The sequence below is a fragment of the Paramisgurnus dabryanus genome, chromosome 24 (genome assembly GCF_030506205.2).
Source record: "Paramisgurnus dabryanus chromosome 24, PD_genome_1.1, whole genome shotgun sequence".
In the NCBI taxonomy this organism is placed as follows: domain Eukaryota; kingdom Metazoa; phylum Chordata; class Actinopteri; order Cypriniformes; family Cobitidae; genus Paramisgurnus; species Paramisgurnus dabryanus.
Genome location: NC_133360.1, coordinates 11805397 through 11830743, shown reverse-complemented (window position 1 = coordinate 11830743; position 25347 = coordinate 11805397). Strand labels below are relative to the sequence as shown.

Sequence of the window (25347 nt, the reverse complement as noted above, 5' to 3'; positions counted from 1 at the left end):
ATATTTAAATCTTGTAAAATTATCAACACAACTAGAAAATTCATGCTTCCACATTTTTATTTGTTATCAGCATCACTCTGACCCATTGGTCACTAAGGGGACTCCGTGTACCCTAAAGCGATAGATGCAGGTGTATTCAGGGTGACCCCAGTTACTCAGGATCCTCAGTTCCACCATGCTGTAAACTTGTGTAGACTCCTTCAAAAGCAAAATAAAAGTCACTCTAGGTAATATAAATGCTAGTTTCATCACAAATCAAGGTTCTCAATTTTATGACATACTGGTATTTTGAAGGTTTGTATAGGATCTTCATCCTGGTTGTACGTGAAGCTCCCCAACAGTTGTCCTCCATCACACTGAGTGGACAAACCCTAAAGATGCAAGCGAATGAGATCATTTTCATAATATAATAAATGTAAATTATATGTGAACTCACATAAACAACAAAGTCTTTGGGAGCGCTGTCTATTTTCCCAGTTGGCGAAAGAGTCCTAGAAATGTGTTCGAGGGTAACGTGGGTGATCCTGATCGGATAGGACAGAGATATCGTCAGGAAACCCTTTGAGCCACGGAACGCCCAGCATTTTCCGGGATGCACCTCCGGCTGCAACAAAAGCAAAACACTGTTATTCCCAAAAACTGAGGCTGGTGTAAATATACCTGGATGTTTTTGTGTTTGTGTGACACCTGTATGACGGTTCGTGGGCTTTCAGAATAATACCACAGCGGTATGCTGAACAAGCTGAATTGCGGAGACTTCACCTGATATGTTTCCGAGCATTGGGTTGACATAATGCTACCACCTAAGGAACATATACTGATCAGTTTTAAATGAACTGAAATCTAGTAAATGTGAAGTTGGCGACACAAGAAAAAATACCTGAGGATTCGAGAGCATAGTCTGCCATGCCAGTGCCATCAGATTTGTACAAACTCAAAGTGCTTTGAACGATGTCCGTCACATCCTATATTATGTTCAGGAAAAAAGAGGAATTAATTTAAATCTTTAATACAAGAGTACACTGCAAAAAATGATTTTCAAGAAAAAAATTCTTAGTATTTTTGTCTTGTTTTCAGTAAAAATATCAAAAAATTCTTAAATTAAGATGTATTTTCTTGATAAGCAAAACGACCCAAGAAAATAAGTCTAGTTTTTAGACCAAAAATATCGAATTTAAGTGATTTTGTGCATAAAACAAGCAAAAAAATCTGCCAATGGGCTAAGCAAATTTTTCTTGAATTTAGTGTTTAAGAAAAATTTTCACGATTTTTTTTTTGCCTACCCCATTTGCAGTTTTTTTGCTTTTTTTAAGCACAAATTCACTAAAATTTGATATTTTTGGTCTAAAAACTAGACTTATTTTCTTGGGTCGTTTTGCTTATCAAGAAAAAGCATCTTAATTTAAGAATTTTTTTATATTTTTACTGAAAACAAGACAAAAATACTAAGAAAATGTTTTCTTGAAAATAATGTTTTGCAGTGTAGAATGACATTTACAGATACCGATTGTTTTTTTATTCCTTTTTATTTAACGCTTTGATTAAACAGGATATAATCTGCCCCGATAAACGACTGTTTTTAAACAATCTGCGGATGTCTTATCTGCCAATACCGATTATAGGCTGATATATGGGTACATTGGTTTGTAAATGTGAATATATGTGTGTTTTGAGCAACAGAAACATGTGAACATCTACTTTGGTGTTCAGAAGATTTTGTATATCGAGTTTCTGCTTGAGGGCGTTGGACGTTTCTCTGATGTTTATAACATCTGATCTTAGGTTGGAGATCTGCTGCTGGTACTCCGATTCGAGACTGAGTAAAAGAAACGGAGAACATTTAATATACAGTACTGTGTAACTGTGCAAAAGTCAGGCCACCATGCCAGAATTAGATTTGTTGTTTTTGCAATGTTATAGTGATCATATATAATTATTTCTCAGTCTCTTTAATACAATACATCCAGAAAATACAGGAAATGTGTATGTAGTATTAAAAACTGTATAAGAATGTAAACTGATGTGTCAAGTTTTTTAGGGTAAACACCCCTTCCACTTGAGCAATAGCAGAAAAATGCAGGATCTCTTAAATCTAAATCAAATTAAATCCTAATTTCTAATTTTAAAGAAATGTGTCTTTTTACTTATTTTTGCTAATAAAAAAACCACTCAAGATGTGTTTAGTGCCAAGAGAGGTCACACTAAACACCGACGATGCCTAAAGAAGACATTTATTCTTAAAAATTTATTTATTTATTTTTTGTACATATTTCCTGTATTTTCTGTTTTGTATTTTAATAAAATGGATTGAAAAATAAATATGGATGGCCATTAAAACTTCTAAAACAAGAAGTCTGGTGGTGGTGGCCTTAAACCTTTGCACAGTACTGTAGATTTCATTTTTGATAGCAACGTAACAACGAAACATAATAAAATGCAATAAATGTTTGTCTCAACAAATAAAAAATATGACCACCATGTATTATTAAACAGAATAATAAAAAACTCACTTAATTTCTTGCATTGTCACATCCTTTTGAAACATCTACAGGATGAAACACACACAGGTCATATAGATGAATCGAGTAACTTGTAAAAACCTAGTTTTTAATAACAGATTTATTTTACGTATGAGATTCTCTCACCTCTAATTTCAGGTTCTGTTTTATATTCTCAAGTTGAAGCCTTGTGATTTCCTTCTGTTACAGAAAGAGAGGTTCAAACCCATAAAGACGTCTACAGATACTTAAGCCTACAGTATTTCTATTCACAGCAGTGGTGGCTCGTGACTGCTTTTCCGAGGGGCGCAAATTGTAAATATGTGTTCGGAGAGTCACGTGTGTTGCTCGTGTTTTCAAAATATTTACAAACAGTAACAGTAAACTCTGATTACGCATGATATTATGTATCTGGCAAACGCGAGCGTCTCTTTTATCAGAAACCCTTTAGACGCGTCTAAAGCAGGCACTTATTTTGACAAAACACCTGATGCACACAGGTTCACTCTACGCGCAGAACACATATTTTGAAATTACGAACCACACACATGACGGGCTACATATATGTTGTGACAAACTTCGTCATTGCATCGCGTGCCCTTGAAAAAAGAAGTCACTGGCCGCCACCGATTCGCAGAAAAACATTCTATCTGTCTGTTTGTCATCTATCTATCATTTATTTATCTGTCTGTCTATCATCTGTCTGTCTGTTTATCGTCTGTTTCTCTGTCTATCTTTACATCTATTAGTTAAAACTCTGCCTGTCCTTCCATCCGTCTATCTATCTGTTTATCACCTATCTGTTTGTGTCAGTGTCTGTCTGTCTGTTAGATATATCGTCTGTTTGTCTGTCTTTCATCTATCTGTTTATCGTCTGTCTGTCTGTCATCTATCTATCATCTATCTGTCTATCATTCATCTGTTTGTCTGTCTATCTATCCATCTATCAGTTAAAACTCTGTCTATCTTTCTGTCTAACGTCTATCTGTCTGTTTGTCTGTGTCTGTCTGTTATCTATGTATTCTCTGTCTGTCTGTCTTTCATCTATCTGTCTATCTTCTATCTGTCTCTGTCTATCTGTCATCTATCTATCTATCATCTGTCTGTCTGTCTGTCTATCTATCTATCATCTGTCTGTCTATCATCTGTCTGTGTGTGTCTGTCTGTCTGTCATCTATCTGTCATCTGTCTGTCTGTCTGTCTGTCTGTCTGTCTGTCTGTCTGTCTGTCTATCTATCTATCTATCTATCATCTCTTTGTCTATCATCTGTCTGTTCGTCTGTCTGTGTCTGTCTGTCTGTCATCTATCTCTGTCTATCTGTCATCTATCTATCTATCATCTGTCTGTCTGTCTGTCTATCTATCTATCATCTGTCTGTCTATCATCTGTCTGTGTGTGTCTGTCTGTCTGTCTGTCATCTATTTATCATCTATCTGTCTACCTTCTATCTGTCTCTGTCTGTCTGTCATCTATCTGTCATCTATCTATCATCTATCTGTCTGTCTGTCTGTCTGTCTGTCTGTCTGTCTGTCTGTCTGTCTGTCTGTCTGTCTGTCTGTCTGTCTGTCTGTCTGTCTGTCTGTCTGTCTGTCTGTCTGTCTGTCTGTCTATCTATCTATCTATCTATCTATCTATCTATCTATCTATCTATCTATCATCTCTTTGTCTATCATCTGTCTGTTCGTCTGTCTGTGTCTGTCTGTCTGTCATCTATTTATCATCTATCTGTCTATCATTCATCTGTCTGTCTGTCTGCCTGTCTGTCTGTCTGTCTATCTATCTATCATCTGTCTGTCTATTATCTGTCTGTTCGTCTGTCTGTCTGTCATCTATTTATCATCTATCTGTCTATCATTCATCTGTCTGTCTGTCTGTCTGTCTGTCTGACATCTATCTGTCTATCATCCATCTGTCTGTCTGTCTGTTGTCTATCTGTCTATCTGTCTATCATCTATCTGTCTATCTATCCGTCTGTCCGTCCGTCTATCCATCTCTCCGTCTATCCATCTCTCTGTCTATCCATCTCTCCGTCTATCCATCTCTCCATCCATCCATCCATCCATATATCCATATATCTATCTATCTATCTATCTATCCGTCTGTCTGTATATCTATCTGTCTATTAACCTATCTATCTGTTTGTCTGTCATCCATCCATCAACTGTCTGTCTGTCTGTCTAGCCGTCCATCTGTCCATCCTTTGTCGTCCGTCCATCCATCCTTCGTCGTCCATCCATCCATCCATCCATCCATCCATCCATCTCCTCACCATCATGTTGGCCTCTCTTTCACGCATGCTAGTGATGTCATTCTTCATCTTTGCCAGGATTTCATAAGGCAAGTGGCCCTGTAAAACAGAGAGAGTCTTCAAAAAAAGGTTTCCTCTGCAGTTTGCTTTAGTTTATGTATATGAATATTCCTTACATTGTCTGATGTAGGCCTGCTTTTGTTTGTTTTACATGGTGGAAGAATTTCTGCGTGACGCCAATGAAATGGGGAAGCGAATGGAAGGATGTACCAAAGACCTGGAGCAAAAGAGTGATTAGAGTATGACATTTATACATCAACCACCACATATGATAAAATATTGATAAAAGATTATAAAGACAAACCTTTATAATAACATGCATTGATAAATTATTATTGAATTATGCATTATGAGACCAATATCACTTCTGTATAGCTAGTGCTAAAGTATTGTGTTAGCACTGTCATGACACACAATTACAAACTGTATCCCTTGTAATGCACTATAAGTCATTTAGAAAAAAAAAGCATTTTCCAAATGTGTAAATGTAAACCATAGTGAAGACTCGACTCACCATAAAACAAACATATGATGAGAGAGAACATAACAGCTTTCCTCAAACCTGCACTGCATCTATTAAAAAAATGTATATAGGTTGTAAAAGAGAGTAAATGATCCCAAAACATATTTATGCCGAAATCCATAAAAAATAAATCGACATGTTTACCTGCTGAGCTGAAAATCATAAGACGCCTGCATTCTTGACATGTTCTGGTTTAATGTGTGCCAGGCCTTCTCCAACCAACAACAGAATAAGGCTAAAACCACATCTGTCCCAAAAAAAAATTCATGCATGAATAAAACAAATGTTTTACTAGAGAGGGCGATATTAAAAACTGATACATTTATTACCTGGAGAGTGTAAAACATCCATGAAGGCTAACTTTGGATTTTCAATGTAATGGGCTGAATCTGGAGACAAGTAAGCAAGATTTTTAAATGTGTAACTAGGAATAAATATATGTACTTTCTTTAATGTATGAACACACACACATACCATTAAAGGTGGATGATTGAGGTTGTTCATCAGTTAAATGATACACAGGTGCAAATCCCTGAATGTTGTTCTGGGAAAAAGGCAAATCGGTGCTGTCTGTCTCGAATGTTTCTGTCTTTGGGCCAGCCACTTTAAAGTTCGACTTCATGCCTAGACCTGAGATGGTAAAAACAGCATGTTATAAAGAAGAAAATGGTCTGAAATTAACATGCTGTAAGACCAGCATGCTTGTAGTCTAATAAAAACTGTAATGTATTATCAGCACTGACCTCTATTATATACGCCATCATTTGAATAATCAGTCAGTAATTTATTCCCACTGTTGGATGTTGATGTGGGGGTTGCACCATGACCTTTATGTGATCTCCTTTTAAATAAATATATATATGAAAATGAAGATATAATGATCATGGTACATGAATGCAGAAGACTTTTAGGTTTCAGAGTCCACACCTGGGTGGAGTTTCTCTATATGAGATCCTACAAACCAATCCATTAGAACCAGTATGGGCTGGATCATCTTCTGTAAGGTAGTATCCACTTGACATCAACCTGGAGCTGCGCCTTAACATCTCTGTAAATGCATAACACACATAAGATATTATAGATAGGATGAAAATTATTATATGAAGGTTATACATTTAAATATGACTTCAATTATGTTTTGTAACATTTCAACAGGGATGCATTTATAATAAAAATGTCTAAATTTAATATGAGGTTATATAATTACACAATAATAAATAAGCATATTTAGGACAAATATTTAAGCATGAAAAAGTCAGTTAATGTTTTTAGAAGATGAAATGTTCCACAAGTCAACATATTAAACATGCATTGATTCAAATTTACCTGTGCCGATCTCCAATCAGTCTTGATGTTTCACGCTCTCTTTATCCCCTGGCCCTCGACAGGGATAAAGTGCTAAAAGTGACCAAAAACTTAAATCCAAGTGATAGCTAATAAAAAACTCGTCTTAAGAGAAGAGACAACCGAATGCGTCGACAGCTTCTTCAAATGAATACAGTAATAGCGTCATGCATTTTTTAAACATATCAAGCTTGTAATAATAAAAACGTACAAACGATCTTAGATAATGTACAAATTATAAACAGCATTTTTGCTGTTGTAAATTCCCTCCTTTATTCGTGTTTATGTCAGTTTGAATTACTCACAGATAAATTACAAATTAATTCATTTGTCGTTTTTGAATCATTATGATAATGAGGGGCGTGGCTACAACACAGACGTAACGAGGAATCCACCGAATATGAAAGAAACGGTGTGGTTGTTGATTCTAATAATAAGATGTGCTTCCTTGTACAACTTTTGATTTTACTTGGAAAATATCACATTCATATGAAAAAATGGACGAAAGCTAAGCCAAATTATGAACATTTTATAAAAGAAATTAAACAATATGGTAGACAAAATCAAAAACAAAAAAGGAAGAAAGACCCATGATATTTGTTACTTTAGATTGTTGTAACTTACCACTGGCATTTTTTTCTTTTTTTTTTATTATTTACAATTTTATGTTTATTTTGCTTTCCACTTGTTGCGAGTTGTATAACCCCCTGTATAATTTTTGCATTTCTGAGAAAAAAAGAAGAAGAAAAGAAACGGTTTGGTGGAGGAAAATTGTTATGTAAACTTTGCTTTTATCATTATTTTGGTTTTACTGTATGAAATCTGAAACTTTAATAATGTGCTAAAACGACTTTTACTTCAGCACCATGGACAGTATATCGCACCATATAAGGTAGGCCTACTTCCGTCTTATTGTTGATAGATGCTAAGCGCCCACTACGCACCGACCCAATTTTTAGTTTAAGAAACTGAAAATGAAATTTTTTCTAACAGTAATAGTTTAAAAAAGCAAACAATAAATTCCTTGTTTTGGCCAATAACCATTTACGTTTATATCAATTAAAAAAATGTTTTAGGCGGGGCAATCATTCATAAATGCAAGTTGAATTATTTTCAAATGGTTTTAAGCACAGCTCATCCAATCAGAATTTATGAATAAAAACGTGTTTCATTGGATTTAAATGTTTTTTACTTATTTTTGTTACACATTTGTTAAATGTTTTTTACATATTTTTGTTACACAGAGATGTATTTTGTTGCACATATGTTTTTCTTTATTTCTTTTTTCGCACCTAAGCCAGCTGGTAAAGATTTATTTAAGATACTATATTAGGCTAGGGTGGTATAAATAAAAAGCCAGAAATAACCCACTGGTTTGGCTATGTACAATACAGAACCGGAAAGTTTGATAGTTCAATAGCTATTATGTAAAGCAGAATAACTTAAATTAACTGCTTATTTTTGCTTGATAATATCTAACTAAATTAGGTAATAAACTTCACTGATCTTGTCTATTCATGTTTAGTGTCTATTTTTACGGACTCTCTAGATCAGGGGTCCCCAACCTTTTTTTCACCAAGGACCGGTTTCAGCTTTAAAAAAAATTCGCGGACCGGGGGGTGAGATTGGGGGGGGCGCGATGAGTTGCTGTTCAAACGTGCTGAAAATCCTCCTTTTCGAAATTTACGTTTAAACGGAAGTAAAGATAACAACCATGCATTAGGAAAAGTAATAATTGCTTTATTTAGACTAGTATATTTTCTATAGATGTGTAAAACCATATTTTGGTGGATTGTTTTTTACTTTCATTGTTTTTACTAGTTTGCCTGCCCATTTAGTCTTAATAATTAATGGAACCTAAACGAACTTGGCTTGCTGTTCTCGAAGGCAGCTCGAATCTTGGTCGGGCTCGAGACCCAATTCCAAGTAAAAGAAGAGAAGAAAAATGCAGTGAAGGAGGAGAGATGCCAGAAGAATTGCGGCTGCATGGGCGCAGAGGCACGGAGACTCACGTTTACCATGATTAATGATGATTGACAAGTTTAGGTTCCTTTCAAACCTACGTTAAAAGTGTAGCCGTTAAAATATTATTAGCCTAATAGTTTATTTTGATCATGGTGCTACGATCGATGGATAATTCTGAAGTTGTTTTAAAGAAGAATAAAATAATTACTTTTCAGTCATTTGCGCTGTCACACATTTTAACGTCTCCGCATATGTACATCATTGCGATGTACATTTGCAAAGATTCATAAATTCATACCTCCGCAATTCTTTGATCGATTGTGTTTTAGAAGTACTGTATGCTCAAACTCTAATGACAGCAATGTGATCGCTGATGCGCTGGTAGAGAGAGAGAGGCGGAGAAAAAGAGAGAGAGCGGCTCTGTTCAAAAGTGGAAATGATTGATGTTATTTGAAGTCGGCTCTTACAGTACAAAATACCAGATTAAGCTATTACGTGGCTATTATACACATTTTTTCGGGACGTTCTTGCGACCCGGTGGCAACTTGTCCACGACCCAGTACTGGGTCGCGACCCGGTGGTTGGGGACCTCTGCTCTAGATAACTTACCTGCATTACGTCACGAATGAAGCAGTCATTCAGCGCAGTCACCAAGCACGTGCACGACGTAAAACGTAGACTAGAGCGTCAACGACCCAGGTAGCTGGTTGAACGACGACTGCACGCGTTCCAAAGATATTTTACTTAAAATGTAATACATTTAAACACTAAAAACTACAAAAGGGCTAAAATTGCTCAATCGTTAAGCATTTGAGTGCAAAGTCTAGCATTAACAATCAAAACTCAACGAATACAAACAGAAATCGAGAACAGTTTCACGGTAAGTTTAGTCATTTTATTATTCAAGTCCTAATTGTATTGTCCTCACAAGGTTTTCATACCCTGAACATCCAATATATTGACATGTTTCACAGTGAAAACAAGTTTTGAGTATTTAAATCAAGCCTCTTGACTTGGCAGATGTTACTGAGAGCCTAAAGGGTCTTGTTAATAAAGAATTACTGTATAAGTTAATGAAGCCCTGACCGGGCAGATATTTGACATCTAAGGGACCAAGAAAATAAGGAAGTTCAAGTTTCACAACAATTTCACAATATATACACCAACTAAAACAAGTTCAAGTTATTCAGAGGCAAAATTATCAAAAGGTGATACTGATGCGCTGTTAAAAGCCTACAAATAATAAACTTAGGCCGACAACATTGTTACAGAACATCCGGCACAAAACAAATACAAGATACTTGTCAAAAACAAGAAAAATTAGTTCCTCTGACCTAGAGGAAAACCGGTAGGTAGTTATGCATGGTTTCTCTCTTCAGAGAATATATCCTGTTGTCACAAATTGCCGACAAGCAGGGGACATCATAACAAAAGGTATAGCAAAGTAGATGCTAACGTTAATGCTAACTTAACATACAACTTTGTTAACATTAAGTGTAAATTACAAAAAAAGATATGTGGTGTAGTGTTATATGGTCATAGCAACATACAGTTCGTAATTAATACATACATACAATCAAAAGTTTCAATGCAATGACTGCAATATTCCTTGACTGGTCAAGAGATAGACTGATATCATCGGCCAGACCGATTTATGTGCTGACATTTGGCTATTTAAGAATATCGGTGGAACCGATAACTGACCGCTTGACCAACTGACAGTGTTTTATGTGAATCTGAATACAAATTAGTAAAAAAAGTGTTAATCTAATATAGTTTCTTATTTGCTATCATAAACTGTAATATATCGGTCAACATGCTTCCTGGATACTGGATAAAATCTATTATCGGTCGACCACTATACTAGACATTGCTGTGGTGAATACGATCATGATCTGGCACATGTATAACTTTAGATAATATCTCATTAAGATAAATGGTTAAGCAAGATAATTTTGTGTAAATGCTCTTATGTTAAAGTCTAGTCCATGCTAATGTACTTAGTAATGTAGGGCAAGCTATAGTAAAGGACACATTATCAACGTGATTCATTGTGAGATTTGGATTACTGTCCATCCAGATTTTTCAATGCACACCATCCAAGTTTCCCGCTCACACATAACGCATCCAAAATGTAAAGTGAGTCTATGTGTGAATGCAAAAAAAAATAAGATGATTGAGACCAATAGCTACATGGACAATTATTTGTGAACCAGTTTTGATACTACACTAAGTTGAAAAGAAAAATCGTAAAATTGATCCTCTGAAGTCAGATAACCTTTGTTTTTCCTTCCAAAGCACGACTACTTCGAATGGCTTTTTGTTTTAAAAGTGCTGGGCAGGAGTGGTCAAGGTGCACTTTTTTTTGGTTGGGACGGGGTCAGTGGGGGACCACTTCCTTTATGGAGGCGAGGGCAGAGTGGATACGCACGTGCAGTCTGTTCTCGAAGTCGTACCCGGTGTAGTTTTCCTGCAAGTAAATGCAAAGTCGTCCAAGTGAACGTTTTTGGAACATTATGGGGTGGTTTCCCGGACAGGGATTAGCTTAAGACAGTACTAGGCCTTAGTTTAATTAGGAAATATAACTAGTTTTAACAAACATGCCTTACTAAAATGCATTTTGAGGCAAAACAAAGGGCACTGATGTATTTTAAGATATGTCAGTGCAAGTTGTTTTCAGTTTGGACAGCTCTTGCATTTATTTTAGTCTAGGACTAGTCTAATCCCTGTCCGGGATAAGATTTTGGTGATTTATGGTAACTTTAGTCTTACCTTGGCCTGTAGCAGTAATGACCTTCCTTTACTCAGAGTCTTGCAAGAAAAGAAATCCGAAAATTATTACAGTGTATAAGAAACAAAAGTACAACATTATTATAATCTCTAATTTAGTTTAATAATTTTTTTAAAAATAATTTAGTAATTATTAAATTTTTACGTAATATATATATATTTAATATAATATAATTAGATCAGTGGTAAAATATTCATTAATTGCATATTAATAGCATTGCGTTATTTGTACAAAAAAGACACTTTGGATAAAAGCTTCTGCCAAATGCGTAAATGTAAATGTAACTAACAAATATTATACAGTACTTGAGCTATACTGAAAAATTCTTGGATTCATTAGATTAATAACTTATTGTAAATAAATTTGTTCATAAAGCGAGCAACGTTTGTGTACTTCAATATTTTAAATCAAGTCCACTACTTCTGTGTTAATCCCTGGGAATGGGATTTTAAAAATAAAACTTATGTCAATGGCAAATATTACATTTTTTTAAAGCGGATTTATCTAATCCAGTGAAGTACTGAAAAATTTGAATAAGGAGAATTTTAAATGTTTTATTTACCTCAGGCTTAGCCAGTAACACACAGCCCAGCTCATAGCAGGAATATGGCTGAACGTAGCTATTGTTCAGACGACCGTACTCATCATGTGCTGCCAGCTGGAACGACTATGAACAAACAAACAAAAATAGTATAAAAAACGATCTTTAAATGGGACCTACTCTGGTACATTGAATTTAAACGACTGTTTTTGTTACTGTACCTTTAAAAGGTGCAGTGTGTAAATTTTAGGAAGATCAATTGACAGAAATGCTACATATTTTGTGCCGGCATGTTTCTAAAGTAGCCCTAAATGGGCAAACTGCTCTACAGAGCGCATTTCATTACTGTTGTCTCAGATGACGACATGTTTGCCTGTGGTGGCTACCGTAGCTTCTCTATGCGTTTCGAAAGAGAGGGGTGAGTGGTGGACCAACTCGTTGGTTGCAATTTGAAATCTCACCGCTTGATGCCGCTAAAATCTACACATGGCACCTTTATGGTTTTTATAGATGGAAATCAGTCATGTGACCTTTTACGTCATGCCGCCATCTTGAGGACCTACGGAGTACCAGTAGGCTACTGACAAGCATTAGCATTGTACGATTAGCATCATTGCTTGCTACGATTTACAGATTTCTTATCTTTTACTGTCTATGATTATTACGGATAGAGTAAAAGGCTACGAAGATAACATGTCGCACATCGACTGTCATGAAAAGAAACGCTACTTTAAAAAAAATATATCTTGGTTAGGGTGTGATGCCTACTCGATCCCTGATGCGTTCTTCCAGCCGCTGTCCGCTGCTACCGAACTACCATTATTTTACAACATAAGCAGCGTGACACAACATGAAACTTTGCTCGAAGTATCACCTGGATCTCTACACATGAACGCGAGCATTGAGAACATTGTTTGTGTACATAGAGTTTACTAAAAAGAAAGGTTTAGCTGACTTTAGCTGTTATGGTGTCCGCTCGTCATCTCTGCCAGACTTAAATAATCGCTTTCCGAATGCGAATGAATGAATCTCATATGAGGCTTGTTTTTCAACTAGAAGGTCAATATTGTTTTTCATTTGCGACAAAACAACAAATTATCCGTGCATTTTTATGGAACTATGCTTTAGGAGCTATACATCTTTACTCTCCACCCTCCTTACGTTGCATTCGGAGATCGATACATCTTGACTGGGAAGATGGCAGCGAGCGGACTCCAAATCAACCAAAGTCAGTTGTTAAAAACCTTCTTTTTAGTAAACTCTAAACACTTCTTTTGCGACCACTTCAGGTACTCAAAATGGCGAAAGACAAGTGAGTGACATCAGCTGATATTCATGTATAGCAACAGATGACCTCAACAGATACTCAATAGACATTCAACCAACACAACACTATGAACAAACCTGAACAGCATCTTTAATATTTCCAAGACATTTTTGAATAGCACCAAGCAGCAGATTTTTCAAGCCAAGACTTGACTGGTCATCCAGTCCTTGTAGCACTAAAAAGTAAATAAGAAGCAAAATATTGATTGACAAATCTCAAAGGCTGACTAGCTTTTTATGTTATTTATCATGGTACCTACCTTGGTTCATAAGCTGGAGTTTGGAGGAAGAGCAGTTTGGAAGAGCTTTCCATAAGTACAGAACCTCCACAACACCCAGAATGCAGAGCTCTCGTGTGAGGGGGACCTTTCTCAGTTTTTCTGCCTGTCAAATGGTAGCCAAGGGTTTTATGATTGTTTATAAAATGAAAATATAAATATAAAATGGGGGCTTTGTGAAGTAAAACATACTCTTTTCAGTGCAAACTGCTCGATCTGATTGTTCTTGCGTTTAAACAACTTCTGGACGTCTCGAAAGACAGCTTTGGCTCCCTCGAGATCACCAGAAGCCCCCTGACATACTTTTATTTGAGAAAGGCAAACATTTCGTTATACTTAGAAATGCATACAAAATAAAAGAGTGTAAAACAAGGAATACATTCAGACCTCCAGTGAGGTAAGCGTAATAACACTGCGACCATCGGGATTCATTTTTCAGTCTTTCGAACGACCTGTAAGCGTCTTCAAAGCTCATCTCGATCATGCTGCACCAACCTGCGATAAAATAATAAATCAAATTTGGTTATATATTTATTAGAGCACTTTAAACAGTACGAATTGGTCACGATTTTACCATTTGAGAAAAATGTAAAAGATCGTAAACGTTTTTTTCGTCGCATTCTTTTATTGGATTTGTATTGTAAAGTATGACAAGCAAAAAAATCTAATGGGTACATAAAGTTCGTACAATGTGTACCCGCCCAAATACATCTAGATTTTAAGATACAGTAGTCTTACCGATTTCGTACAAGCACACGTGCTGAATCTCTCTTTGGTCTGAGGCGAATTCCAAAGCATCCTGGAATGACGCCAATGCACTGTTGATTTGGCACTGAAAGAGAAAAATTGGCATAATCACTTAAAGGGATGGTTCACCCAAAAATGAAAAGTACCCCATGATCTACTCACCCTCAAGCCATCCTCAGTGTATATGATTTTCTTTTCTTCAGAAGAACACAATCGAGTTATAATAGAAAATGTCCTGGCTTTTCCAAGTTTCATAATGATAGTAAATGGTGCTTTTGATTTGAAAAGTAAAAAAAAAAAATTTTTAAAACATCGACTGCCCTCAGAAGGCCATGTGGATAACTTCTGTAAAGGATCGATGGACTTTACTGGGCTTCAAATCAGAAGCACTATTTACTGCCATTATTACGTTTGGAACAGCCAGGACATTTCCTAATATAACTCTGATTGTGTTCGTCTGATAAAGGATAATATACATAGAGGAAGGTGAGTTAATTTTTGAGTCATAATTTCATCCCCAGTGAGTCATAATAAGGCAATGTATAATTTGAGACGTCTAATGTTAATCGCTGGCTTTGGCACTGTATGCATTTAATAAAGCCTCAGAAAAAAATTGTTGATTACATATTAATGAAATATTATAGTATCGATAACTCTACAATTATTATTTTGATGTGGCAATCCATTCTGAAACACAAATCATCCTGTTTTATTCCCATCATTTCCCCATCAAATAACTGTCATGAAATCTCTGATCTGCTATAGTCTAAACACAAACCTCTAATCTCTGCACTCGTCCTCTAAAGAAGATGAAGAGGGAAGAGTTTGGGTAAACCATTGCTTTCTTCTGCAGGATGGCTTTGGCCTCCTGGAGCCCAGCACGAGAGTCTGAGCCGTCCAGTGCAAAGAAAGGCTGGACCACGGTGTGGTACCACAACAGGGCCAAACTGAGAAAGAGATTAGCATGTAAAAGAAATAAATAATAAAACAATATACCATTAATCTGTCTATCCATCTCTTAACATTTAGCCTCTCTTACAAATGAGCATTTCACATTCTGTGTGTTTATCCCTCTATCTGTCTGTCTGTCCGTCTATATGTCTATCCCTCTATTCGTCTGTCTGTCAATTAGTCCGTCTGTCTATCTATCAATCCCTCTATCCGTCTTTCCCTCTATGACGGATTGACAGACAGACGAATGGATGGATGGATGAAGGGAGGGATAGATAGACGGATGGAGGGATAGATAGATAGGCAGATGGATGGAGTGATAGACAAACGGATTGACAGACAGACAGATTGACAGAAGAAAAGAGGGAAAGAAGGACAGACAGATTGACAGACAGGTGGATTGAGGGATTGACAGACAGACCGACGGATTGACAACTGAGAGAGGGATAGACAGACGGATTGACGGATAGAGGGATAGACAGACAGACGGATAGAGGGATAGACTGACGGACGGATCGACAGACAGACTGATAGAGGGATAGACAGATGAATTGACGGACTGTCTGTCAATCCGGGGGATAGATAGACAGACGAATGGATGGATGGAGTGATGGATAGACTGACGGATTGACGAAGTCTATCCATCACTCCATCCCATCCATTCATCTGTCTATCTATCCCTCCGGATTGACAGACAATCCGTCAATTCGTCTGTCTATCCCTCTATCAGTCTGTCTGTCAATCCGTCTGTCTATCCATCTATCAGTCTTTCTGTCAATCCGTCCATCTGTCAATCCGTCTGTCTATCCCTCTATCCGTCTGTCTGTCTGTCAATCCCTCTATCTGTCAATTCTTCTGTCTGTCTGTCAATCCGTCAGTCTATCCATCACTCCATCCCATCCATTCATCTGTCTATCTATCCCTCCGGATTGACAGACAATCCGTCAATTCGTTTGTCTATCCCTCTATCAGTCTGTCTGTCAATCCGTCTGTCTATCCATCTATCAGTCTGTCTGTCAATCCGTCCATCTGTCAATCCGTCTGTCTATCCCTCAATCCGTCTGTCTGTCTGTCTGTCTATCCCTCTATCTGTCAATTTGTATGTCTGTCTGTCGGTCTATCCCTCTATCTGTCAATTCGTCTGTCTGTCTGTCAATCTGTCAGTCTATCTATCACTCCATCCATCCATTCGTCTGTCTATCTATCCCCCGGATTGACAGACAGTCCGTCAATTCATCTGTCTATCCCTCTATCAGTCTGTCTGTCGATCCGTCCGTCAGTCTATCCCTCTATCCGTCTGTCTGTCTATCCGTCAATCCGTCTGTCTATCCCTCTCTCAGTTGTCAATCCGTCGGTCTGTCTGTCAATCCCTCAATCCACCTGTCTGTCAATCTGTCTGTCCTTCTTTCCCTCTTTTCTTCTGTCAATCTGTCTGTCTGTCAATCCGTTTGTCTATCACTCCATCCATCTGTCTATCTATCCCTCCATCCATCCGTCTATCTAGCCCTCCCCCCATCCATCCATCCATTCGTCTGTCTGTCTATCCATCCATCCATCTGTTTAGCTATTGCTTCATCTATCTAGCTTGCTATCGCTCTATTCGTCTGTATCTATCCATCCGTCTGTCTAGCTATCCCATCATCCATATATCTGTCTATCTAACCCTCCATCCATCCATCCATCCATCCATCCATCTATCTGTCTATCTATCCCTCTGTCTTTCTATCTGTCATCCATCCCTCCATCCATCTGTCTTTCTATCTGTCATCCATCCCTCTATCAATCCATCTGTCTGTGTATCCATCCGTCTATCTATTCCTCATCCATTCGTCTATCTATCCATTTCTACATCCATCCATCCATCCATCCATCCATCCATCTATCCATTTTTCCATCCATCTGTCAATCCAACTGTTTATCCCTCTATCTGCCTGTCTGTCTGTCCCCCTATTCATGCACCTGTCATTCAGTCCGTCAGTCTGTCTATCCGTCCATTCATCCGTCTGAGAGTTTTAGCCTATGCTGAAATAAGCATGCTTAAATGAATTTCTATTAATAGATCTGCTCTTTGCAATCTGTCCTCTTCTGGCAATAAACTACCAAAAACAAGCGTACATTATACAAACAGAATTGTGATAATTAAAATAATTAATCTAAAAATGTCTGTACTCATCTATGAATCTGTAGTTTTACAGCATTTGCTTCTTCGTAATGCCCTTTATCTCTAACTGTGACCTTTCAGATTGCATTAATTATGTAACCTCAGCATGAAATCAGTTTAATAGCACGACAGCATGCTGACACACACACAAGGAGAAGTATTCATATTTCCCCATCAATGCAAGTGAAAATATGAATTCTGAACATAAAAAGGCACTAATAATAGTAATGCTTCACTCATTACACTGATAATATAACGTACAAATATTTTAAATGCATAATAAAGTCATCCACACTTACGTGGCAAGTGGCGCTTTCATATCCCTGCTTTCACTGGCATATGCCAAAGAGGCAAGACCTTGGTGACGGTCACCAGGGAAACCCAACAGGTTGACGATCTTGAGCAGGTGTGGTGGTACCATTGAAATACACAGGTGAAAGAGCCCATAACCGAAGCTCACTGAACCCTTCAGACGGTCCAAAACCTCTTCCGTTACCCTGCCGCCGCTCTCCGTAGGGGATGCGTTGTGGTTGGCCTGATCGGAGGCCATCGCCCCCTCCTGGTCGGAGGATCGTCTACGGCAGGCCTCTTGCAGCTGACTGATGTCGCTGTAGCATTTGTTGTACATTTTCCAGGCCTTACGGAGGATCCAGCCTCCTTTGATGTACGCTAAGGAGAAAGTAAAGAGCATATTACACTTCAGTGCGTTATTTTGTAATTAAGGCGATTTCCTCAAAACGTGAACCCAGCATTAAACGTACAGTAGCGTTATTTAATCGGAAAGGGGTTGAGGAAGTACCGTTTTTGGTGCAAGAAAACTAAACTAACATATCTTATACTTTATAATAAAAAAATTCACGAATCATCATTATTATATAACAATCATCTTGTGTATTATACCAGACAGCTCCTGTTTGACGAAGGACAGTACGGCAAGATAGACCTGGCAGTCCGCCACGATGATCTGCCTCTGAAGTCGATCCACAACCTCCACCCCTGACCGCTGGGAGTCCATCTGACGTGGTGATAAAATTGGTATTTATGCATTTTTTCGCACACTTTTATTCAAAATGACTTGGCTACATGTTTTATAATTCTTTGCATTTCCTTGAAAACGAACCCATAATCTATGCTCTACCGCAGACACATTAATGCACAAACTTACGCTCTTCTTGATTTTGTTACGAATCGTCTCGATGACGCCGGCATTGTCACTCTCGCATAGTTTTTCAGTGGTCCTCAGATCATCGCTGGCCATCTGCATTTTCTCTTCCTCGAACGTCATCATGGCATTCTATAAGTAAACAAATATACATTTTTTTCGTTTTATCATAGATTTAATCCGAAGTTAAAGAAGTTGTTTTATGTATATAGCACCTTTTCATAGCTCAAGGTCGCTTCACATAGTGCTATACAATACATTTACACATCCACATACACAATACAGAACACATAAAGCCACATACACAATACAAAAACATAAGGACAGATACCAATTCATCCTAAAAGAGAATAGATGTATTTATCCAACATAGAAAGCTCAAACCTGAATGAACTTTCACATCTATTGTTTGTAACAAACAATGGTCAATTCATAAATCGCAACGCTAGACAAACGCATTTGAGCTACACTTCGTCTAATACTTAACAGTAGTTAAGGTAAGAGTGCCTGGATACAGTAATCTTTCTTTCTTAACATTATGTGAGTGATGACAGGCAGAAACATTTCAAACAATATAACACAGCAAGCGGCACAAAGTTACAGTCTCAGGAATAAAAACAATTATATATTGCACTTTCAATTTATAGCCACACGTAAAAAGTCTAGTGCGTTTCATTGGGGGATACTACAAATTCGAAGGCAAATGTAGAAGGTCTGGGTATTCGATGCAAACAAAACGTTTGCATAAAGTATGCAGACTGCACACTACAAAAATAGGAACTAGTACAAAGTTTCTAAAGAAGACTCTCTGTCTCTTTATCCATTACTTTCATCTCATTTTCACTTCCTAGCCTCTCACTTCATCTAATAATTGCCAAAGTGGTTTGTAGGAGGAGTAAGAATGAGAGCGTGTGCTGCCCATGTCATATAATGATGATAACAAAGATGGACTATGCATGATGGGCTGATGTTGTTCACTAGTCTAATTTGATAAGGATGTGCCTACGATGTTAAAACACTCACAAAGTGCTATCATGTCTTGCTGGATGTGTGTACAAAATAAGGGGCCATTTACGTAACATTTTCAACCAAAACTGGGTACGTTTTTAAGTTTTGGCTGTTCGTTTACACAACAGCAATGTTTGGGGTCCGTTTAAAGACGGGTTTTAAAATGCAAGTTTTTGAAAACAGCGCTTTTTGTCTCCATGTAAACTACGAAAATGTGAATCTGTAATAATGGTGACATCATGCGCATGTGTTAAACAGTCCCTCCAGAAAAACGTGATTATGTGATCGTATGATTCAATGCATATCAGCCAAAGTCTGCATATTTATGCGGAGGCCTCATTTTTTCAAATACGCCGCACTTTCGCTGCATAAATTGCAGATTTCCACCTGCAAAATATGCGGGGCTTGCATGATTTCATAATCCCCCCATTTTCATAACAATAAGTCACATTTATCTAAGCAGAAAGTTGAAAAATGTTGCCCTTACTTCACACAAGTGCAGCCATGTCCCCTGTTGCCATGGGAACGTTATGAAGTGACGTAATTACGCGACGTGAACATCATTGAAAAGCTGCAAACCGTTTTTGCGAGTTCTCGCATAAAATTGCATAAATATCCCACATATTTCATTGAATTTTTTAAGAAAACGTACCGCAAGATCAAGGATTTTTGCCCGCAACAATCACAAAAAAACACTATTGGCATATGGCAGTATAACCAAAACAACAAAGGCAACCTACAGGACTGTCTTTGTGCTACTCAAGATACTGAGTTCATTACACTTCTCCAACCGAGTTTACAACATTTTTTCATAGTCCAGGGTCACTTGTAGTAAAAAACCTACCTCATTGACCATCTAAACAAGACTGCTCGATGCTTTTGCTGTCTTGATTGTTTGTATTTTTCAATTTGTATAGGAAAGTGTATTTGTGCAGTCATGTAAAATTTCTTTACAAAGTATTAAGTACAGCACAGCTATTTTAGACGTTTTTGTGAATCAGTGAAAATACAGATCTTTCTGACACAGTTGTCGCGTGTGTGTGAAATTTTCAAAAAACACAAAAGAAAACGTGTACGTTTTTTTCTACGTCACGTCATTTACTTACCAAGAAGCTGACGAAACTGGCCCCAAAGCTCATTAATGGACTATGGGTCCTGCGGAGAAAATTAAAAACAACAAATTAGTTTTAAGTCATGAGACCCAGCCTGATCTCACGAAAATTTGTACGTATTTTACGAGTTGGCTAATTTGTATGAAGTGAATCGTGCAAAAACATACAATTATCATAATAAACAATGACGAAACCCACCCTTAACTCCAACATCACTTCAGCAAAGGCAAATTGTTCAGAAATGTGCGATTGTGGTCATACAAATTAATAAAAATTATGCTAGGTGCACACCAAAAGATTTTTTACATCTTACAAGATTTTCAAAATCACATACATGAGGATAAAAACATCCTAGATTTTACCGTTTTGATCCTATAGTGCAGGGGTCGGCAAGTAACTTTGGCCGCGGGCCAATATTTTTTTTAGCCAGTAGATGGCGGGCCAACTGCTGTTGGCACACTTACGTCTTATTTTGAATTAGCCTAGTATAGGCTATCTGATCTTTTGTCAAGAAACATTGTCTTTATTTCCTATTTAAAATACGAAAGACGGCATTAAAAATGGCTAAAAACATGGTTATGGGTCTGTGTATCATTCGTTCAATCGTTTTTTTAATTAAAAACAAAAATGAAAAAATTAACCACCACGGGTTTTCTGATTGTGTGCTCAGATAAAAAATTAATTACTGGATTAGACAATTTTTTTATTTAACACCTTTATAGGCATAATATATAAATGAAATCATTTTAAACAGATCAAGTACTATTAGTGGTAACATTACAGGCATTTATGCTCTCATGAAAGACTCTTACAGTCCGACTTTTGAACTGTATTCCTTTTTTTATTAATATTTATCCGGGACACACACATACACACCTAAGGTTTAAGGAGGTCTCCGCTTTTTGTCCAGCTCCGACAAGGTTCTATTCAGTAAACCGCTTAAAATACACTCTGTGTTCACCCGCTTTATTTCCCGACCTGACGGGTCCGCAAAACTTAACGTTAGATCTCGTTCCCAGAATCTCAAATTCAATGTCTCTAACGAAAAAAGAGAGATGAAGTAGCCTATAACAATTATAAATGTTATACAAAAATTGTGTTCGTGCCAATATAAATATTATTTTAACATTGTATTGTTAGCAGAGAAAAAATGTCACAGAAAAAATAATGAAATATAAATAATAAATTAAATTGGACAAAGCCTCTCACTCAAACCGAAACCATTGGTTGCAGAGTTGCTGTTCAAACAAATTGCTGAAAATCCTCCTTTGCCAAATTTATTTTTAAAAGGAGGTAAAGATCAAAGAACTATGCGTTAGGAAAATTAATAATGGCTTTATTTTAATAGACATGTAAAACCATATTTTGGCGGATTACTTTCATTTTTAACGAATTTACCTGCCCATTTAGTCTTAATTATTAACGGTAAACGAACTTGACTTGCTGTGGAACCTAAGGTCGGGCTCGAGCCCCAAGTTCAAGTAACAGAACAGAACAGTAGATTCCTACGTTAAAAGTGTAATAGTTAAAATATTACTGCAGTAAAAGAGTTTATTTTATCATATTTTGTGTAGTGGTTTCTAAATGCCTGCAATTACTTTTCAGTAATTTGCAATGTCACGGAGTTTAACGTCTTCACGCGTGACGCATTGACATGATTTACGAGGTAAATTTGCAAATGATTCATGAAGTCAAACCTCTGCAATTATTTGATTGATTGTGTTTTAGAAGTATGTTCAAAATCTAATGACAGTTATGATCGCGGATGCGCTGGTAGAGAAAGAGAACGAGAAAGAGCGGCCGGTTAAGATTAAACTAGCTATTATACGCATTTTTTTCAGGACATTCTTGCGAGCCGGTGGCAACTTGTCCACGACGCAAATATTTTTTTAGCAGGTAATACATATTATTTGTCAGTGTGTTATACGCGAATAAATAATAATGAAAAAAGTTCAAAAGTCGGACTGTAAGCGAATGAGACTTACCGGAAAGGTTTCTATTCAAACCCTTATTCAAACCCTTATTAAAATGTAATCTGTTAGTACCTGATCTGTTTAAATTTATTTCATTGGTATATGTCTGCTAAGGTGTTCAATTAAAATTTGTCCGAACCCGTTTTCATTCATTTTTGTTATTTTTGATCTGAGCGCACATTCAGAAAACAAGTCGTTTGATTTTAGTTCAGGAAATAAATAATAGAAAAACAAGTCGTTTTTCTTTCTTTTTTTTTTGGTTTTGATTTGAAAAACGAATGAAGGAATGATACACGGGGCCATTTTTGTAAACTGTTATTTTAAAATAAAAAAGTGTGATAAAAAAAAAAACGGATTTCAAATTAATCCGACGGGCCAGAAAATATTACTGGCGGGCCACTTTTGGCCCGCGGGCCGCCTGTTGCCGACCCCTGCTATAGTGTGTGGTGTGCCATGATGTGTCAAAAGCCAGCAACCCACACACGAACAGATTTTCAACCAGAGTCTCGAATGTGAACACAGGGGATGTCGCAAAAGCATGGTGGACGATAAGCAGGAAGAAATTTTAATGATAGTGTTTGGAATGATTTTCACAGAAAATTAAAGGGGGGAAAAAGAAAAGGGCTTGGGTGAAGTCGTGGAGACAGCAGGAACATGGTCTGTACAAGTTCACTTTGCATCAACTTCACATTAGGAACGATTACCGTTTTCACGATTAACCACGATAAATGTCCTGGCGGTTAGTAATATCGTTAAAAAATGTAATTATCATTACAAACGTGTTTGATTACCGTGATTTTGAAAACTCGCGGTAAATCCTTTCCAGTCAGTTTGACGCAGGCGCGTACATGCAACATAGTTTTTTGCACAAAACGGCACTTGAAATAGTCTTTGGTTATATTTTCTGGGTTTAAGTGTTTATTTTTTGGAAAAGAACTGACATGTGTGCTTTGAAAGAAATAGGACACAGTAAATCTTATTTCGACAACTGTATTTAGTACAAATAGTAGGCAAATTAGGATGCAGGGATGCACAGTGTCCCTTCTATGACGTCATGTGCACACTCTCGACCTTGCATATAGTGTCACGTGCACGCTGGGGCCGACGTGACGTAACGCGATGCTTCTCGCCAGGTGCCAATATAGGAAATAGGATCATCGCAACACGCTTTTGCATGTATCACGTATGCATGCACAACTCTGACAGCCCGTAAATAAACACACAAAACCTCCTTCCGTAAATCGATTTCAAATCTGCACAAGCATGTGACAGAAAAGACCAAAATTGCAGAAGGGGAATGCAAGATAGCAAGAATGTTTGTCGTCATTTTCATGAAGTGAAAATAGAAAGTCGAGGGACCGGTTACGCACAAATAACATTTTGAAATAAGAAAAGATTAGTCTCACCTGTATCTCTTAAAAAGCTCGTCGCTTTCTTTGAAGCCATTGTTGAGCAGCATATTGATGCCTTGAAACGCCAGTTCGGCGTCATCTATCTGTTCGGCTTTCTCTTCAACCTGCTGCTGCTGTGGATGATCTGGGCCTGCCATCTTCTCGTTTTACTGTTTTCACACGACAATAACCACTAACTGCGTTTAACAAACCATCACAATCATAAAACACCGCAGTGAAGATCGCTTGTCAAGTTTTGTTTAAGCACACGCGCTAAATCAAACAATCGCTGGCGCAACAACCAACATCTGCGCCTGTGCCATACAAATGCCTTGACATTTTCATCACCAACGCACGATTAAATGTCGTCGTCTGGATAAAATCCGACCCCTTCCGCGTCCAATCTGCAGCCCTAAAGTGTTTTTAGATCCGCGGTCTTCGCCTCCATCAGGCCGCCGCGAGCTGTGAAATGTCAACCGGCTGTGTGTGCATTACGCAATGTTAAAGGCGCATCGGAGCAGTGGCGTCTTTCATGCGATGTATCCGCCTCTCATTCACCCGCTGTGATATGAAAGATGATTTAATAGACTGAGGTTTTCAAAAGGATGAGGACTCACTCACAGCTTCCTCTTGACAGTCGCACACCCTTTGCACCCAACCAGGAAATTGCCACATTAACCCTTTGCTTGCCTGAAATAACGCACAATCCAGTAAACAAGGCTGTGCGTTCAAAAGGAGTGGCTTGTTAAAATAAAATAAAATACAATTACTGTTAAATACATTAGAATTTGGAGTGGCTTGTATATGTCCAGTATAATATAATAGATTAAACATAAAATAATTAAATTAAAAGTATTAATTTATGATTAAAAACATTAAAAATCGGAGTGGGTTATTCCTTAAATAAATAAAATCTAATTGAAATAAAATATTAAAAAATGTAGAATTTAGAGTGGTATATTTCCAAAATACATCAAATTGATTTAATAAAAATATAAAATTAAATTAGATACTATAAGGACATTATAATTTGGAGCTTATTTCCAAAATAAATAAAATTTAATTAAATGAAAATATTGAATATTTAATTTAAGTTAAATTAAAAACCATACAATAATAAGTATTACAATTTACAGACATTAAAACAACAACAAAATTTTATTAGTGTTATTATTATTATACAATGTTATTAATTAACAATTTTCTATTAAAAATAACTACGTTTTTTGTTGTTTTCTGTTTGCCTAATGGTGCAATATCTAAACAT

The 25347-nt window shown here is 37.1% G+C and overlaps 2 protein-coding genes across 2 annotated transcripts; both read right to left on the bottom strand.

Annotated features, from left to right (window-relative positions):
- Nucleotides 1–49: 49 nt before the first annotated feature.
- LOC135727622 (uncharacterized) lies at nucleotides 50–6382 on the bottom strand. The gene is made up of 16 exons (XM_065245537.1): nucleotides 6258–6382; nucleotides 6074–6171; nucleotides 5805–5960; nucleotides 5660–5719; nucleotides 5475–5577; nucleotides 5322–5380; nucleotides 4924–5024; nucleotides 4769–4846; nucleotides 2646–2699; nucleotides 2511–2545; nucleotides 1699–1816; nucleotides 881–965; nucleotides 688–803; nucleotides 437–604; nucleotides 282–371; nucleotides 50–198 (listed from the first exon to the last, which is right to left on the bottom strand). The coding sequence occupies exons 1-16, from the start codon at nucleotides 6374–6376 to the stop codon at nucleotides 73–75; spliced, it is 1566 nt and encodes a 521-aa protein (XP_065101609.1). The 5' UTR covers nucleotides 6377–6382; the 3' UTR covers nucleotides 50–72.
- Nucleotides 6383–10137: 3755 nt separating this feature from the next.
- ttc39c (tetratricopeptide repeat domain 39C) lies at nucleotides 10138–24772 on the bottom strand. Its single transcript, XM_065245438.1, has 14 exons — nucleotides 24096–24772; nucleotides 20711–20759; nucleotides 18600–18728; nucleotides 18335–18449; nucleotides 17734–18103; nucleotides 15101–15269; nucleotides 14314–14407; nucleotides 13963–14070; nucleotides 13768–13877; nucleotides 13558–13681; nucleotides 13376–13473; nucleotides 11993–12097; nucleotides 11412–11450; nucleotides 10138–11109 (listed from the first exon to the last, which is right to left on the bottom strand). Exons 1-14 carry the CDS (start codon nucleotides 24236–24238, stop codon nucleotides 11020–11022), a joined length of 1743 nt encoding a protein of 580 aa, XP_065101510.1. The 5' UTR covers nucleotides 24239–24772; the 3' UTR covers nucleotides 10138–11019.
- Between the last annotated feature and the right edge of the window lie 575 nt (nucleotides 24773–25347).

What these genes read in the sequence shown, in the direction of transcription:
- LOC135727622 (XM_065245537.1), bottom strand. Translation starts at nt 6,376, where the DNA reads ATGTTAAGGCGCAGCTCCAGGTTGATGTCAAGTGGATACTACCTTACA. An exon ending in AAAGAGAGGCCAACATGATG is followed by an intron (nt 2,700 to 4,768) that starts GTGAGGAGATGG and finishes TTTCTGTAACAG; the next exon opens with AAGGAAATCACAAGGCTTCA. An exon ending in GCCCACGAACCGTCATACAG is followed by an intron (nt 605 to 687) that starts GTGTCACACAAA and finishes CTTTTGTTGCAG; the next exon opens with CCGGAGGTGCATCCCGGAAA.
- ttc39c (XM_065245438.1), bottom strand. Translation starts at nt 24,238, where the DNA reads ATGGCAGGCCCAGATCATCCACAGCAGCAGCAGGTTGAAGAGAAAGCC. An exon ending in GTAACAAAATCAAGAAGAGC is followed by an intron (nt 18,450 to 18,599) that starts GTAAGTTTGTGC and finishes TCACCACGTCAG; the next exon opens with ATGGACTCCCAGCGGTCAGG. An exon ending in AGCAGTTTGCACTGAAAAGA is followed by an intron (nt 13,682 to 13,767) that starts GTATGTTTTACT and finishes ACCATTTGACAG; the next exon opens with GCAGAAAAACTGAGAAAGGT.